This window comes from Oryza sativa, chromosome 4, assembly GCF_034140825.1.
Source record: "Oryza sativa Japonica Group chromosome 4, ASM3414082v1".
Lineage (NCBI taxonomy): Eukaryota > Viridiplantae > Streptophyta > Magnoliopsida > Poales > Poaceae > Oryza > Oryza sativa.
The window spans coordinates 15,047,606-15,062,269 of NC_089038.1; the positions used below are offsets into that span (position 1 = coordinate 15,047,606).

The 14,664-nt window shown below is 39.8% G+C and overlaps 2 protein-coding genes across 2 annotated transcripts; both read right to left on the reverse strand.

The window, feature by feature from the left end:
- Positions 1-133: 133 nt before the first annotated feature.
- On the reverse strand, positions 134-5,166 carry LOC4335479 (serine carboxypeptidase 1). Its single transcript, NM_001419238.1, has 14 exons — positions 4,936-5,166; positions 4,712-4,857; positions 4,525-4,601; positions 3,261-3,383; positions 3,078-3,180; positions 2,960-2,997; positions 2,759-2,860; positions 2,481-2,561; positions 2,154-2,393; positions 1,911-1,976; positions 1,681-1,805; positions 975-1,088; positions 688-733; positions 134-432 (listed from the first exon to the last, which is right to left on the reverse strand). Exons 1-14 carry the CDS (start codon positions 5,103-5,105, stop codon positions 349-351), a joined length of 1,515 nt encoding a protein of 504 aa, NP_001406167.1. The 5' UTR covers positions 5,106-5,166; the 3' UTR covers positions 134-348.
- Positions 5,167-8,195: 3,029 nt separating this feature from the next.
- On the reverse strand, positions 8,196-13,616 carry LOC4335480 (probable protein phosphatase 2C 38). Its single transcript, XM_015781778.3, is given in 6 exon segments — positions 8,196-8,611; positions 8,614-8,857; positions 8,981-9,204; positions 11,217-11,334; positions 11,445-11,819; positions 13,116-13,616. Coding segments are annotated over 6 exon segments (1,497 nt in total). The 5' UTR covers positions 13,548-13,616; the 3' UTR covers positions 8,196-8,507.
- Between the last annotated feature and the right edge of the window lie 1,048 nt (positions 13,617-14,664).

The window sequence follows — 14,664 nt, forward strand, 5'->3', positions numbered from 1 at the left end:
GCTCCGTTCCGTTCTCTCGACAAACGGGTGCTATGTTAGGTTCTGTCAGTGCTCTGAAATGTAATGTGTTTCCTAAAATACGGTGTAGTTTCTGTGGGACAATATTACCATCTTCAATGCGACAACGGTGCATGCAGGAATGTAAATGGATCGGGCAATTGAATTTTATGCTATCACATGTAGCAAATAAATTATCAGGAAGGTTTTTATGGGGGTAGTACTGGGACTGCTCACATCCCTAGATGCAGATTACGGACAAATGCACTTGTCTGCCTGTTGAGATTACAGATTACAACTTTTTTTTTTCATTCGGAGGCTCAAAACTGTTACGACGAGTTGATCTTGATGTCAAATCTTCTTCCCGGACAACCAGTGGCTATAGAACGCAAGCGTCTCCTTGGGCTTGTACTCCGGGACAGTGTGTCCAGCTCCCTGAAACGTCGGCACATGTTGTTAACATCATCAAATAGTACAGCTTCAAAAGCTAACCACAAGCGAAAATAGATGTGTTCATTCCAATGGATTGTTTGTTTAGACAGTTGTGGTTTAGCCTGAACTTGCTAATGCATGACTGAAAACCGTCCAGTGTTTGCTAAAGAAAAAAAAAAAAACACATGTTGAGTGAGCAACATCCTTTTGGTACAGAACATGCAGCTTATCTACTGGAAAAGAAATCTGGTCACTTACCTTTATGGTGAGGAAAGTGAGATTGTGTTCATAACCTTGTGTATATCTGCAATGGCAATATCGCTCTAGTGAGGAAAACTTGTCAAGACATTCTCTCTTAATTTCTTGCTTCCTCAAGTAAAAAAATGTAAACAGAAGTCTTATCTACAATCTGCACATATACTTCTAAAATTCTAGGTAGAAAAGTATGAGTTAAGCTGAACTGAGCTAATATCTAGATGTGACATAACTCCTGAAAAGGTATATGAAGAACTGATGATTCCTATGAAGAAAGGATGAGAACATACCCAGCGACTTGCCCTCCAAAGTACCATGGTCGCCAATGATCAATTACTCGGTATCCCATGGATCTAACCCATGCTTCCGTTCCGACATAGGGAATACAGAGATCATGATCTCCACTACAAAAAACAGAATGATCAGTAGTTGGTTCTCATTTTATTTTTTTCAAAGACAAGCACAAATTTGAATTTTAGGCCTCTTCAGGGTTTCCCAAACCGACGGTAACCGCGCGGTTACCGCGGTTATTGGGCTTACCGCGGGGTACGGTAATATAAATACCGCGGTAACCTCCTTAAATTCAAATAAATTTAAAAAATAATTTGAATTTTTGATAAATTTTGCACGGTTTTGTACGGTTTTTCACGGTTACCGCGCGGTAACCTTACTTACCGTCGGAGCGCGGTAACCCCGGCCCGAGCGGTTTAGGAAACCCTGGGCCTCTTAGGCTGAAGCAAGGTTCAGAAACCGTTGATAATCCCTAACCCATATAAGTTGGATTCCAAACAACCCAACTTGGTACTCCAATTATTTTCAATCCAAATGAGCAATAATTGTAGTACTATTTGTTATTTGTAGCTAAAAATTCTGGCATTCTGCACCAAGGTTATTAATAGGAATTTAATTTAATTTAATGTGTAGCTTTTTTTATAGGAATTTAGCACTTTAAATCACTCAATTTTCAAATTACAATCTTAATGGTCTGTTGCATACCTGTAAATAAGTGCGCGATATCCCATGGCTGTGAACTTCTTGTGGTACTTCACCATGCTGTCTCCAGTATCATGGTAGTACTCTATTCTTGCAGTATACAGTTCCCATGACCCAATTAAGCTTTTCTGATGTGCCATTTTAACAAGGTAGTTCCCCACAAAGAGAAGAAAGTGAGGTGTAAATTTTAAGATAAATTCAAAATGAAACCTTTGGTTCCTCGTCTATCATACCGGTTCCGCGTGAATGGCAGCTCTTACATCTTCATCATCCAGCCATGCATTAGCAAGTTCGTCGCTCTACAAGTACATGGAAATGTTGATTTGTTAAACACATGAAACAAAATGTTTTATCTGTTGACGAAATTAGGCACCCGAATTCTAATAATTTGGAACGAAACACAGCTAAATGTTTGATCTACAAAATCAAAATGATGAAATTTGAGACATATTAAACTACCACTCCAATTTACACACCGTGCAGGGGAGTGATCTACCACCAAGTTCAGGCCACATCGTCATGCGTCCACGAGTCACAGGAGCACGGAGAGGCCAAGAGCGGCCAGCCATTCGCTTTCTCACTGGAAATCGCTTCTCTGTCTCACCTAGCTTTCTAAAACTTGATGGCAAGCTGCTGTTCTTGAACTCTAATTCTTGAATTTCAGGGTGATGGTAGCAGGGAGCAAGGATGTTGTACTTGTTCAGGTCCTTGAGTTCCTGCAGTTGCCAGTAATGGAGCGTTTACCAAATTTGTAGGATTGTGCTACATTGTTTTGTTTACATGTGCTGGCACAGGGAAGTTACCCAATGCACTCTGTCTATCTTTTCTTGGCACAGATTATTAACTTTGCCCCAAAATGTACCATGGCATGCAGTACTTGCATCCTGCAAGAAAGCAACTCAAATCATTTTTTAGCTTTGTTAACTTTCATCAGATTTTTTTCTGTGTTGTCTATCTCCTCTGACATTACCAGTGAGCACAACCCTCGTTTAACATATTCTTTTAGACAGAAGTATTTAGACAGATTCTTTTACTGTTTTGAGGTGAAAGAGCACAAGAGCGGAGGCATTGATTTCTTGACCTCAAACAATTCGGTTGAGATGAGACCCATCCCATGTGCAAACGGCACAAACGAATTGAAATCATAGTCCTGATCAGTTGCTCCATTGCCAATTAGATATCCCTGAAAAATAACCTTTAAATTGTGAGCCCAAAGACAATTTTCGCATGCATGTAGAGTTGTTGTATGACGTCATCTCCCGACAAATGAAAATGGGAGGACCTTAAAATTGATTCTTGGCTTCAGATCCTTTTCTATCCCTGTCAGGACATAAACAACATAAGTAGGAAACTTTTGATAATAATAGTTTCTATATATATTTTTTACTGACAAACTCAACCTTTTACAACTTCATCAGCTAGTGTTGGAATGTAGATCCCTGCAAATGACTCTCCCGACATGTAGAACGGATTTGACTGGAACTCAGGGTATAACTCAAACCACTGCAACAATGCATAGAATCAACATAAAAATTTTCCGAAGTGATATTGATATTATTGCAACCACAGTAGGGAGTAGGTACCTTCAGAAGGAAGGTGTGTGCATCAGCCGCTGTTTTTAGGTCACCTGTCGTGTAATCTGATTTATTCAACGAGTACGACATCCCAACACCAGCAGGGGAGTCGAGGTACACCACGTTGGAAACCTATTTAGTGCCATATTTAATCACTCACTTGATGTTGTATAGATATTTTTTGAGCCAAAAAAGAGTTGATAGAACGTTAAGAGTGACTTAGGTACTGCTCTTTTCTTCAACTCCATCTCATTTTCTGTTAAAACGGTTTTCAAACTGTTAAATGGTGCGCTTTTTGCAAAAAAAAGATTATATATAGAAGTTAGTTAAAAATATCAAATAAATCATTTTTTAAGTTTATAATAGTTACTCCCTCCGTCCAAAAAAACCCAACCTCATACTAGGATGGGACACATCCTAGTACAACGAATCTGGACGTACTAGGATGTGTCCCATCCTATTACTAGGTTGAGTTTTTTTGGACGGAGGGAGTAATACTTAATGCGTTGAAAATCAACCTCCAATAGCATCATCAACAATGCCAATAGCATCATCAACAATGCCCTTATTCTATCCCTAATCCTAATTTTTTGGGTTTTGGTAAAAAAAATGCCTCTAACAGATAACCTATCCTGATCCTAATTTGTTGGAAACCCCATCCCCGCATCCTTCGCTCTCTTCATTTGAGGGAGAGCGACACCGCACCTCCAACCCTAATCTCTCTTTCCCGCGAGGTTTTCTCTTTGTGCGCGAGGAGGGAGATCGCGCACGTGTAGGAGCGATCTTTTTTTTTTGGTGTGCGGGGTCTGTGCAAAAATAAATACTTCGGTTGGTAGTTTAACATAAGAGCCCACTCTTAGTTTTTTAGTTTTTGGAATACTTCACTCAATTAAATTTAGGCTTTCTTTTGGAGAGAGGAGTTTTCTCAGGACTATACACATTCTGTCGGTGATGCTCTCAGCTACCTAATTTCTTCTTTTCTTAAGCTTAGCACACCAAAGCTCAGTGACAACAACCAGACACATGAGACATCCTATGAAATATGCAAAAATAAACACCCCTGCTACGTGACAACTAATTGTGACACAAATAGCGGAACAAAGCATCTGAAGAAACTAGATCAGTTACTACTAGTTGTTTTATCTTTGTAAAGAGTAAAAGGTACTAAAAATTAGCACAAAGACCACAAAGGTGCACACCTAATCCCCCGGGGATTACGGAGAAGAGGTTTCAGAAACAGAGATTAAGGAGCAGAGCAGTGCAGAGCTATCACCTTGGACCAGCTGTAGGGGTTGAGCTCCAGATTTGGGAGGCCACCCGGATCGCTGCCACGCTCGAAATTGAAGGGGCCTGCGCTGAATATGCAAATTAATCCAATGGATTGGATGGAATGGAATGGAGCACTTGAATCCTAATCAATGGCGATTAAATCGATGGTGAACAAGGAGATTGGAGCGCACCGTTCTCGTAGACGAAGCCGTCGAGGCTGGAGCATCCCGGGCCGCCGTTGAGCCAGAGCACGACGGGGTCGGCCGCCGCGTCGCGCTCCGACGTCACCAGGTAGTAGAACAGCCGCCTCCCGCTCCCCTCGTCCACCGTCACGTACCTGCGACGAACACCACGGCGCGTCGTCGGTCAGATGATAAGAGAAGAGAAGAGCGGCGGCGCGCGACACGAGACGCACCCGGAGTAGTGCTTGGAGGGGAAGGCGCCATGGAAGCCCGGGAGGCTGGCGACTAGGTGGCCGTCGGGGGCCGCGACGGCGACGGCGATGGCGATGGCGATGGCGGCTGCGGCGGAGAGCAGCAGCAGCGGCGGCGGCGCGGCGGCGGCGGCGGCGGCGGTGCGAGGCATCGGAAAGGATGATGATTAGGCGAGGCGACGATGGGTCCTTGTTTTCTCTTTGTTGGAGGTTGGTGGGGGGTGTTAAAACTGGAGTATAAAACATTGGCGCCAGCGAACAGTGGAGCCGCACGTGTCAGGTGAGGGGGTGGGGCCCACTGGAGTATCCCGCTGACATCGGCACTGAGTTTGTCTCCAAATAATGTGGCCGGACTAGGGATGAAAACGGGTTAGAATCGGTATATTATTTTATTATTTTTTTCGAAAACGAGCAGAAACGGTCGGGGAATTTCCATATTTACGATGAATTCATCTATTTAGTGCCAACTTCGATACCATGCTGACAGAAATAAAAAAAACAAAATTTTGAAAACGGTAACATCGGTAAAAATAATATTATTATATTAGTTTTGCGAAAACGGTATCGATACGGTCGGGAAATTTCCATACTGTTTTCACCCCTAGGCTGGACTGGCAGGCGCCACCCCGTTTTAACCCCTATATGCAGTACTGTCCCCTGAGAGCAGCTATAATAACAAATTATAAGCCAGATATAAACATATGTCGAGGAGATAAAACAGTAGAGACAAGAGTTGCGTCGCAGTGTGGGGCTATTAAATTGATTGTTCATGATTTGGAGCTAGTAGTTAGCTATACTATTAAACTGGCTCTGATTTTGAGTAGATGATACGGAGCCATGGAGGTCCACGCCCAATGCAAAGTCTGTGTGGCTGGCTGGTTGTCTGGAGCTGTGGTAGAGAGGATTTAATTTCGACGAGTAAATTGTAAGTTGAGCTAATTATTTTTATCGAAGTTTTTATAGTGGAGTATGATCACTCTCTATTTCATGTTTTTAATTAAAGTTAGGAATATTTACCTACCGTTTGTATTTTGGACCGGTTGTCCGCATGTCAGCAAGGATTAGAAGGAAGAAGCTTGGGAGAGATGGGGGCTGAGCTCATCTTTTCCGGCACAGGTAATGTGTTGTTCATGTCCCGTTTAATGCCAGTAGATCAAGCAAAGGCATTAAGAGAGGAGCAAGGTAGCCCCGATCGAGCTAAGGAGAAGTAGTAGCTGAAAGTGTCCTTGTGGAGCAATGGTAGAGCTTAAGCTCTAGGTAAAGGGAAGGGCCAAAGCCGATGTTGATGGTGTGGTGGTGATGGGGAATCAGAGTTGGATGCAAATCCACCGCTGTACTGCACCTGCAGTACGTGTCACTGGCATGTGGGTCCCACCTATTCCGGGCCCATATGTCATTGGCACTTACCGCACATGCATTACAGGAGAGGATCCCAACTCATCAGAGTTAGGCTGTCTTGGATACTCCAACAAGAGTTAGGGTGTGCTTAGTTCACGTTAAAATTGGAAGTTTGGTTGAAATTGGAACGATGTGACGGAAAAGTTGGAAGTTTGTGTGTGTAGGAAAGTTTTGATGTGACGGAAAAGTTGGAAGTGTGAAGAAAAAATTTAGAACTAAACTCGGGCTTAGATGAAATTTTGGATACTCGTGGCACGTTTTTCAAACTGCTAAACTATGCCGTGCGAAAACTTTCTATATGAAAGTTGCTCTAAAATATCATATTAATTCATTTTCAAGTTTGTAATAATTAAAACTCAACTCAATTAACCACACGTTATTATCACATCGTTTTACGTGAAACACTTAATTTTTATCTTTATCTTCATCTTCAGGAGATTCAAACACCACCTTAGAGAAAAATAAACATTGGATAGATGGTTTTTCAGACAAAGACTTCGATTAAAAAAAATCTGGCCTAGCCAGCAATTTACTTAATTTTATTTTGATGAAAATAATGTTATTATTGATTAACACTGGAATGTTTTTTTTTTCGGGGAGGAATGTATTTTTCTATGGCTATGATTTTGTTGCTATCATTATCTTAAAAAAATGATTTTGTTGCTATACGAGAAATTAATAATAAGAAAACACTTTTGGAGATCATGTTAAGTTTAACCGTGCTTTACATTTATAATCGGTGGGGGCAAGGAGGGGTACTGCAGTTAAGGCTTGGCCTTTGGATGGATGGATTTTGGGTGCCAAAAAACCATGGAGGGGTTGCCGGGTTAGGTGTGGGTCAATGATTGATCTGATCGGATCCCATCCCACTAAAAAAATTATTTTCATGTAGCACGTGAGAAATAAATTAAGTGTACTTAGGTGCACCATTTAATTTTAATATTTAATAGTAACTCCGTTGTTGACATCGTAAAATATTTGCAGTCGATCCTCGTAGTTTTAAAACTTCTGTTGATGTAAAAATACCAGGATTTAAAATGTGAAAAATCATATTAAGTAGATTTGCCTTAAAAAATAACTCTTCCATATGTTTTTATAAAAATAAGCTATGACAAATACATAAAAACAACAATATTTTCTTCTATAAAAATAAGAAAATGCAGTGTTAGTATGTCTAAGATTATTTTGTTTTTTTATTTAACAAATAGCATCCAATTAGTAGAGTCTCCAGCAAGACGATGCTACTTAGGAGGATGTTATCACCGGATCCAAGAAGAGATCATCGAAGGGTTCTCATCATGGAAATAGAGACTAAGGTATGAAATTAAAATACACAGTTTTTGTGCTTTCCCCTCTCTTTGTTAAGGAAACAGATCCCCTGACTTTGTGTAGTCTACAGTTATACCACTGACATGTAGACCCTACTTTGATATGGCCCACATATTAGTGGCACAACTCCAAACTGCACAAAGTTAGAGAAGTCTCATCCCTTTGTTACATTTTCTATTTTCCTCTGTTCCAATTTCTTTTGGGGCACATAATCATATAATCCTGTTCTCCTTTCAGAACATACACATTGCTACAGCCATAGCCATCACCATCCTGAGATTCATGATGAATGCAACAAGATATATATGTTCAGAAATCACATGCAAGACCAAATGGCACAGTGTCGTTTTCCATTGATAAGGTACCGTAAGTTGGACGGTTTCTTAAACATTCTTCTGGCTCTTTTGTCAAAAACCACAATAATATGATAAAAAGACTTGGACAAAAAGTTTAACAAAGCCTACAGTTCCATAGAAACTTAATCTGAAACAGAAATAATAGAACAAAAATGATACTTGACATATAAATCTTCGCTATTATTATGAACAAAATGTAATAATACCACAGCACTAGACTGAATTTCTTTAGACTTGCACTAAGCTGATTTGATACTTTACAGAATAACTGAAACAGAGGTCCTAGAACCACTAATTGCAGTGCAGAATAAACCAAGCAACCACTCCCCAACAAGCAAAGTAAACTGGCTCCGTCTTCCCATGCAGAAGAATCATTGCAAGTATAATAAGCTGCACAAATCTTGGGCAAAATGGTTATCCTAATCCATAGACAAGTACGGATTTTATGCTTTCCCTTGCAACTTAAGTAGGCTATCGCAGATTTTTCGAGACACCATCAAGGACAGGCCACTCATCACCTGTTACCAATGCAGTAACGAGATCGGTAAGAGCCCTAGTGCTTGATTTGATGGTCAAGAAAGATTACCACCACCCAGTTCTATGGCATTGGCCAAATCTTTGATTCCTGAACCGGGGGGTTTATTTCTAGCATCTGTATTCAAGAACAGGCAGACAACAGCGCAGTCATCAATTTTTGATGTGGGGAACCGTGTTCTCCATGCACGTTGAGCCGATTCAACAACAAATCGTGCCGCTGAGGCTTCTGACTTGGCTTGGCTGACAATGCTAACAACTTCTGAGTTGGAAAGTACATCCCACACCTACAGTTAATAAAAGAAACAAAACAATCATATATCAAAAATAATCTTCCAACCAAAAGTAAAATTTACTTCTGTGAACAAGCAAGATATATGTTCAAGTAAAATTTGTGCTCAATGGCTCACCCCATCAGTTGCCAACACAACAAATTCATCCTTTTCAGTGATGCGGTGGTAGGAAACATCAGGCATAGAAATTAGACCATAATCCTTTAGACAAAAGTCTCCAAATGCTCTTGCCATGGCCAACCCTGGCATGTTGTACTTCGGAAGCCAAACACGAGCAACATCTGGCTCATCTGGCAGAGAGAATATTCTGCCACTTCGTTCCCTAATTCGTGCAGCTTCACCTGAAAACATGTTTTGCTTCATTTAGGGGAGTAAAAGCAGGAAACAACTATCCGATGTGTACATTTGTAGTCATGCATGCCATTTAGTAATGTAGACACAAAATCTTGATATTACTTATCAAACATAAACTATCATTATTATTATTATTTTAAAATAATTCACAGAAACAAGCCTTTACAACAGATACTGAAGTGTGCCAACAATCTCAGCTATGCAGGAAAAATATCGGAATTGATCATTTCAGAAAAAAAGACTAATGATTTTCATTATATCAACAATTATTTGTAGAAAACTACAATTATTTTTTCGAAGTCCCAATAATTTCCTTTAAAAACGCTTTTCGATGATAGTTACCGAACGCCGGCAGGCATGGCAATGTTATCAGATCCAAAGCACCCAGTCACACCTACTTGACCTTGGGTCACCAGTCAGACCACATTATATTGAACAGGAAAATACCAGCATGTTGGGTTTGAACGGTAAAAAAAACATAACTAAATCCTATGCAGGATGTTAATAGTTTAAAACAATAGAGCTGTTATCTCATTTGGTACATTCGTGTCTATGTTAACCTGTAGGTGTTGGTTTGAACCTTTCTGCATGTCCTTTTTATATTTAGCGCGAAGTTTGGCCAGGTAAATGTTCAACTTCCTATGCCATGTGAAATCCGGTCAGGTCAATCTGATTTGCCTGGGTTCAAGGTTCTACTCAGCTATCCTCATTTAAATCAACATACATAGTCTCTCCTTTTGTGACATTGCATTACTATTTTTGCTCAACACATGTGCACTGTACTAATTAGTTCACAAAGTTCTTCAGGGAGTGATGTTGAACTGAACTTTTATATCATACTGGGATACACTATGTAAATAGAATGCCAAACTTGCTGCATGATGCAAAAATCTGTCATTCTCTAATCAAGCCAGTCCTTGTAGACCAGATGTGACGTGGCAGATCAAATTTGTCACCTTGTGGTTTCAATGTTAAAAGAGGTTTACTTGTAAGATCTTTATTATTTCCAATTTGAATTTTGAATATTTAGTTCCCAAAAGTGTTAAAACAGTATTTAAGAACCAAATTCTTCGGATGCATCAAATTGTTAAAGCCCTGACATTCTGAAAGAGGAAAATGGCAGTGCAAATCATGTTGAGTTTCCACACACAAAATAACAGGTATATAAATGAAGCATGTACCATATAAAAATACTTTTTACTGCAATATCAAAAGGTTTCTTTCATCTTGCCAATTGCCATACCTCCAAAGAAAAAATAAATCACAGTTTCGAACAGACAACAGGTATCAGTAAATCAAAGGCGTGGGACAGACAACTATGAACTATCACATCCCAGATAAATAAACTTATTGCACTGTGAAACTAAATAAACTAATGAAAGATGCATTTTATATTGACACATTGTGAAATCATTTCAGCTGGCTCACCAATTTTTGGTTTTCAGTTCAGCAATTTACAAATGCATCTAGTGTAGAAGCACTGAAATATTAAACTTTTCCTTACATTTGAGGGAATAAGCTAGAGATTTTTCCTATGTAATTTTGCAGTATCCTAAACCTTCTAACAAGGAAGTTTTTACTCTAGCACAGATAGGATGACTGCAAACCTCAGCCACCTCAAACTCTAACCAGCTTAACAAAAAAACTAGCCCGACATTCTAACTTGTTCAGAATATCATTTCCACATGTTCATCTTATATCAAGTAGTTTCATGAAAAACATATATAGTTATAATGGTGTATAAATCTATTTTAAGTGTTTGACGCACTACAATAACTCTGTACCAGAACTTGTTACAGAACAATAGTGCTTCTAGAATTCTTTGTATCAAAATAATCAGCAGTACCCACGATTTCAATTGTACTGGAGGAAAAAAAAGAAACAATCATCATACACTTTTAGAAGAACAGATGAGGAACACAAATACAAAACATACTTGGAAAAACAATCATCATACACTTTTAGAAGAACAGATGAGGAACACAAATACAAAACATACTTGGAATGGTAGGCTTCAGGTCAACTGTCAATTGTACAGCAAAAAACTGGTCATATTCATCTCTAGTTCCCAAGACAGCTCTAGAATCCCCCAAGTTTCCAATCAGGAGATCATGTCCCTGTATAAATAGAAAAGAAAAAAAACAGGTTTCAAAATATCAACTAAAGCTTAACAATAAGAAAAAGGGCATTATCATCATGAAATTCCTAAGTTTTGACACATTTTTACCTGCTTGATCACTGTGACTGCTGTAGTACCACTGAACACAGAGTCAATGGTTTTATGAAACTTAAGATCCCTGTCCATTACATAAAATGCCCTTAATAATGAAGTTCTTAATGCAGCAAACATCTCGGGGTAGTCTCCATTCTCCTCCGTTCCCAGGGGAGTTTCAGTATCTCTATCCATGCGTTCGGTGCCACCACCTTCAGTCATGCTGCTTGTGACAATGTTAGTTGAAGTTTCTTTGTGTCCATCTCTTCCTAAATTTGCACTCAACTTTATAGGGAGGAGATCTCTGACCCTCTTGGACACCAAATGGCCATATGGTCCATGGCCATCAAAAACACCACAAAAAATTGTATCTTCCTTTGAACAGAAATTCTGGAAGTCAAACAAAAAACACCATCAAAATCAACTTTGCGGTGCCTAAAAATGGAATGGTAGAACAGGAAAACTGGAAGTGGATAATTCATATGATTACAGACTATTATCAGGTAGGAATTGATAAATTTATGTAATTTATAGCTGAAAGGAATATCATTCATGGTTTTAATATTACAAAGGCTTCATAGAAAGGAACATCAGATGGTGCATTCCCATGGAGATCTCCAAAAATTTCAACAAACCAGATCACAAAAAAATTGTACTTTCAATTTATTATTTGGCTTTTATAGTATTTTTTTCCATGGTTACTAGATGTAAATATGGAAAAATCAGAAACCATTATCACAATAAAGAAATTGGTAGGGCAGCAAATATGTTGCCATTGCAAAAGTACATGAAAGGAGCTATCATTCTACTAGCTGGCTCACAAAAACAATAGTTGTATGCTACATGGCATGCCAGGTGGTACTTCAGCAAACTGTGGAGACAATAAGGCTCGGTGGGTTCACATCCTCTACAATAATGGTACTATCATTATAGGCACCGACGTGTGGTGCAATGGGAGGGTAGGATCCACATACTAGTGACTGTAATGGTAGTAACATTATGGTAGAGGATCCTCACAACAAAAGGATAATACTAGGTGTTATGGGGCAGAACGATAAGCAAACATTAATTACACAGCAAAAGGATGGCCCAAGAGCTAAACTCAATGTGTAAACAGATAAGAATAAGATCATCCATAAAAAGAAGAAAGGATAAGGATGAGAATCGTGTGGAGCACCTCCCCTGCTAACAAATTTTCTACATAGGGAGAATAATAATTAGGTTGTATTATATTACTATCTGAAACAGTCTCCACCAGCAATATCCAATGGCAATCCATATGGAGACAGAACAAAGTGGTATTCTAATATCAAGAAGTAGGGGAATCAAACATGCATTCTACACCAAGACGACACATGTATGTCCTATGTCAAAGTTGAAAAAAAAATCAATCTGTGTAGGCCAGCTCAAGCATACACAAGAACAACATATATTAAAAAAAAATCGCAGATATATCAGACAGTTCGGGGCTTTCATGTAAACGTTCAATCATCAATCAATCAATCACGAATTAACACGTTTCTCTTTCGCCGGGGGTACGAACAAATTTCACATCACACATCATCTCAAAGAAAGTAAAAAAAAAAATTCACATCACAGAAAACACATGGAAAAGAAGTTATTGGGGATTAATGGGGGATGAAAGAAATAAATTGGGGATTAATGGGGGATGAAAGAAATAATTACCTCCCAGACAAGCATGGCGTCCTGGTTGACGCCCTTGTTGCCCCGCATCGTGTAGAGCGAGGCGGCAGCGGAGGCGCCGTTGGCGGCGATCCGGCCGTCCCTCGGCTCGCGGTCGCGCGGCGAGGAGGAGGAGGACGAGGAGCCCCCGCGGCGGCGCCGCCGCATCGGGCGCGCGGCCCACCTGAAGTCCGCGGGGGGCATGATCTCGGCCGGGGTGGCGACGCCCATCGCCCGGAGCACGCAGTCGAGGAACTCGAGGCAGCATCCTCCTCCTCCTACGCCACCGTACACGGCGGCCTCCGTAGTGGCCGCCGGCTTCGCCGCGGCGAGGCGGGCGGCGACGGCCAGCAGCCTCTGCTGCTGGTGCTGGTGGTGGTGCCCCGCGGCGCATCCTGCAGGCCGGCGGCGCCTGCCCGGCGTCACCGCCACCATCTCGCAAATCTTGGAAGAGGAACAGAGGCAAAAGCCAAGAAGGTAGAGCAGGAAGAAGAAGAAGTCGTTGGAAAAGGAAGCGGTGGTGGCGGGGCGGGGAGTTGATATCCGCGAATTTCGTGTGGCCTCGCGGCTGTGGACCAGGGACGAATCGGGAGATTTTTTCTTTTCTTTTCTGTTACTTGCGTTGCAACGGATAAAAAAACTTAATGATAATATACGTTTTTCATGCATAACCATATATGACAATCAAAAAATCAAAAAATTGGAATATCTTAAATGCAATAGCCCAATCTCGATGATGGCAAGCTTACGATGTTTGTTTTAAAATAATTGGATTATTCATGTGACAACATACATATAATCTAAAATATTATTTTAATCTTATTATTGCAACCAATGAAATACATATAATCTAAAATATTCTTTTAATCTCATTATTGCAACCAATCAAATCCTACACTGACTCGTATGATCAAGTCCACACAAAATAGAGTCACTGTGCACTTTTCTCTAAATAACAATTAAAATATGTTTATTTTCTAAGATTATTTCCATATAATATGTTATCAAGAATAATAGCTATACTTCACAAAAATAATATGATAATTGTCTACAAAGATGTGCAGGGTCTCCAACATAGGAGAATAGATGATGAAACAAAAGTCGTGTAGGAGATGGAAAAAAATTGATGGAGTCTATCCGACCAAATGTTCATCAACTTAACCTTTTTTCTAACAGTTTTTTCTCATATGCTTTTTTTTTTTACAGAAGATGGAAATATTTTTTTCTCGCGCGTTTTTTTACTGACTACGGAACTTTTTTCTAACGCGTTTTTCTTTTGCGCTTTTTTCTGACATTTTTTTCCTCACGCGTTTTTTAAACCGTTTTTATTTTCTCGCGCATTTTTTTCCTTTTTAATATATGGTAGAAACTTTTTTTAATAGTTACATTAGATTAGATTAGAGATAAAGAAGAGATATAAAAGGACTACTAAAACAATGAATAGAAATTAGACTTTTTTCCACCGCGTTTTTTTCTGCCCTTCTTTATTTTTTTTCTCGTGTATTTTTTTACGAACGGTTTTTTTCGCCACTTTATTAGTGTCGGACCTTTC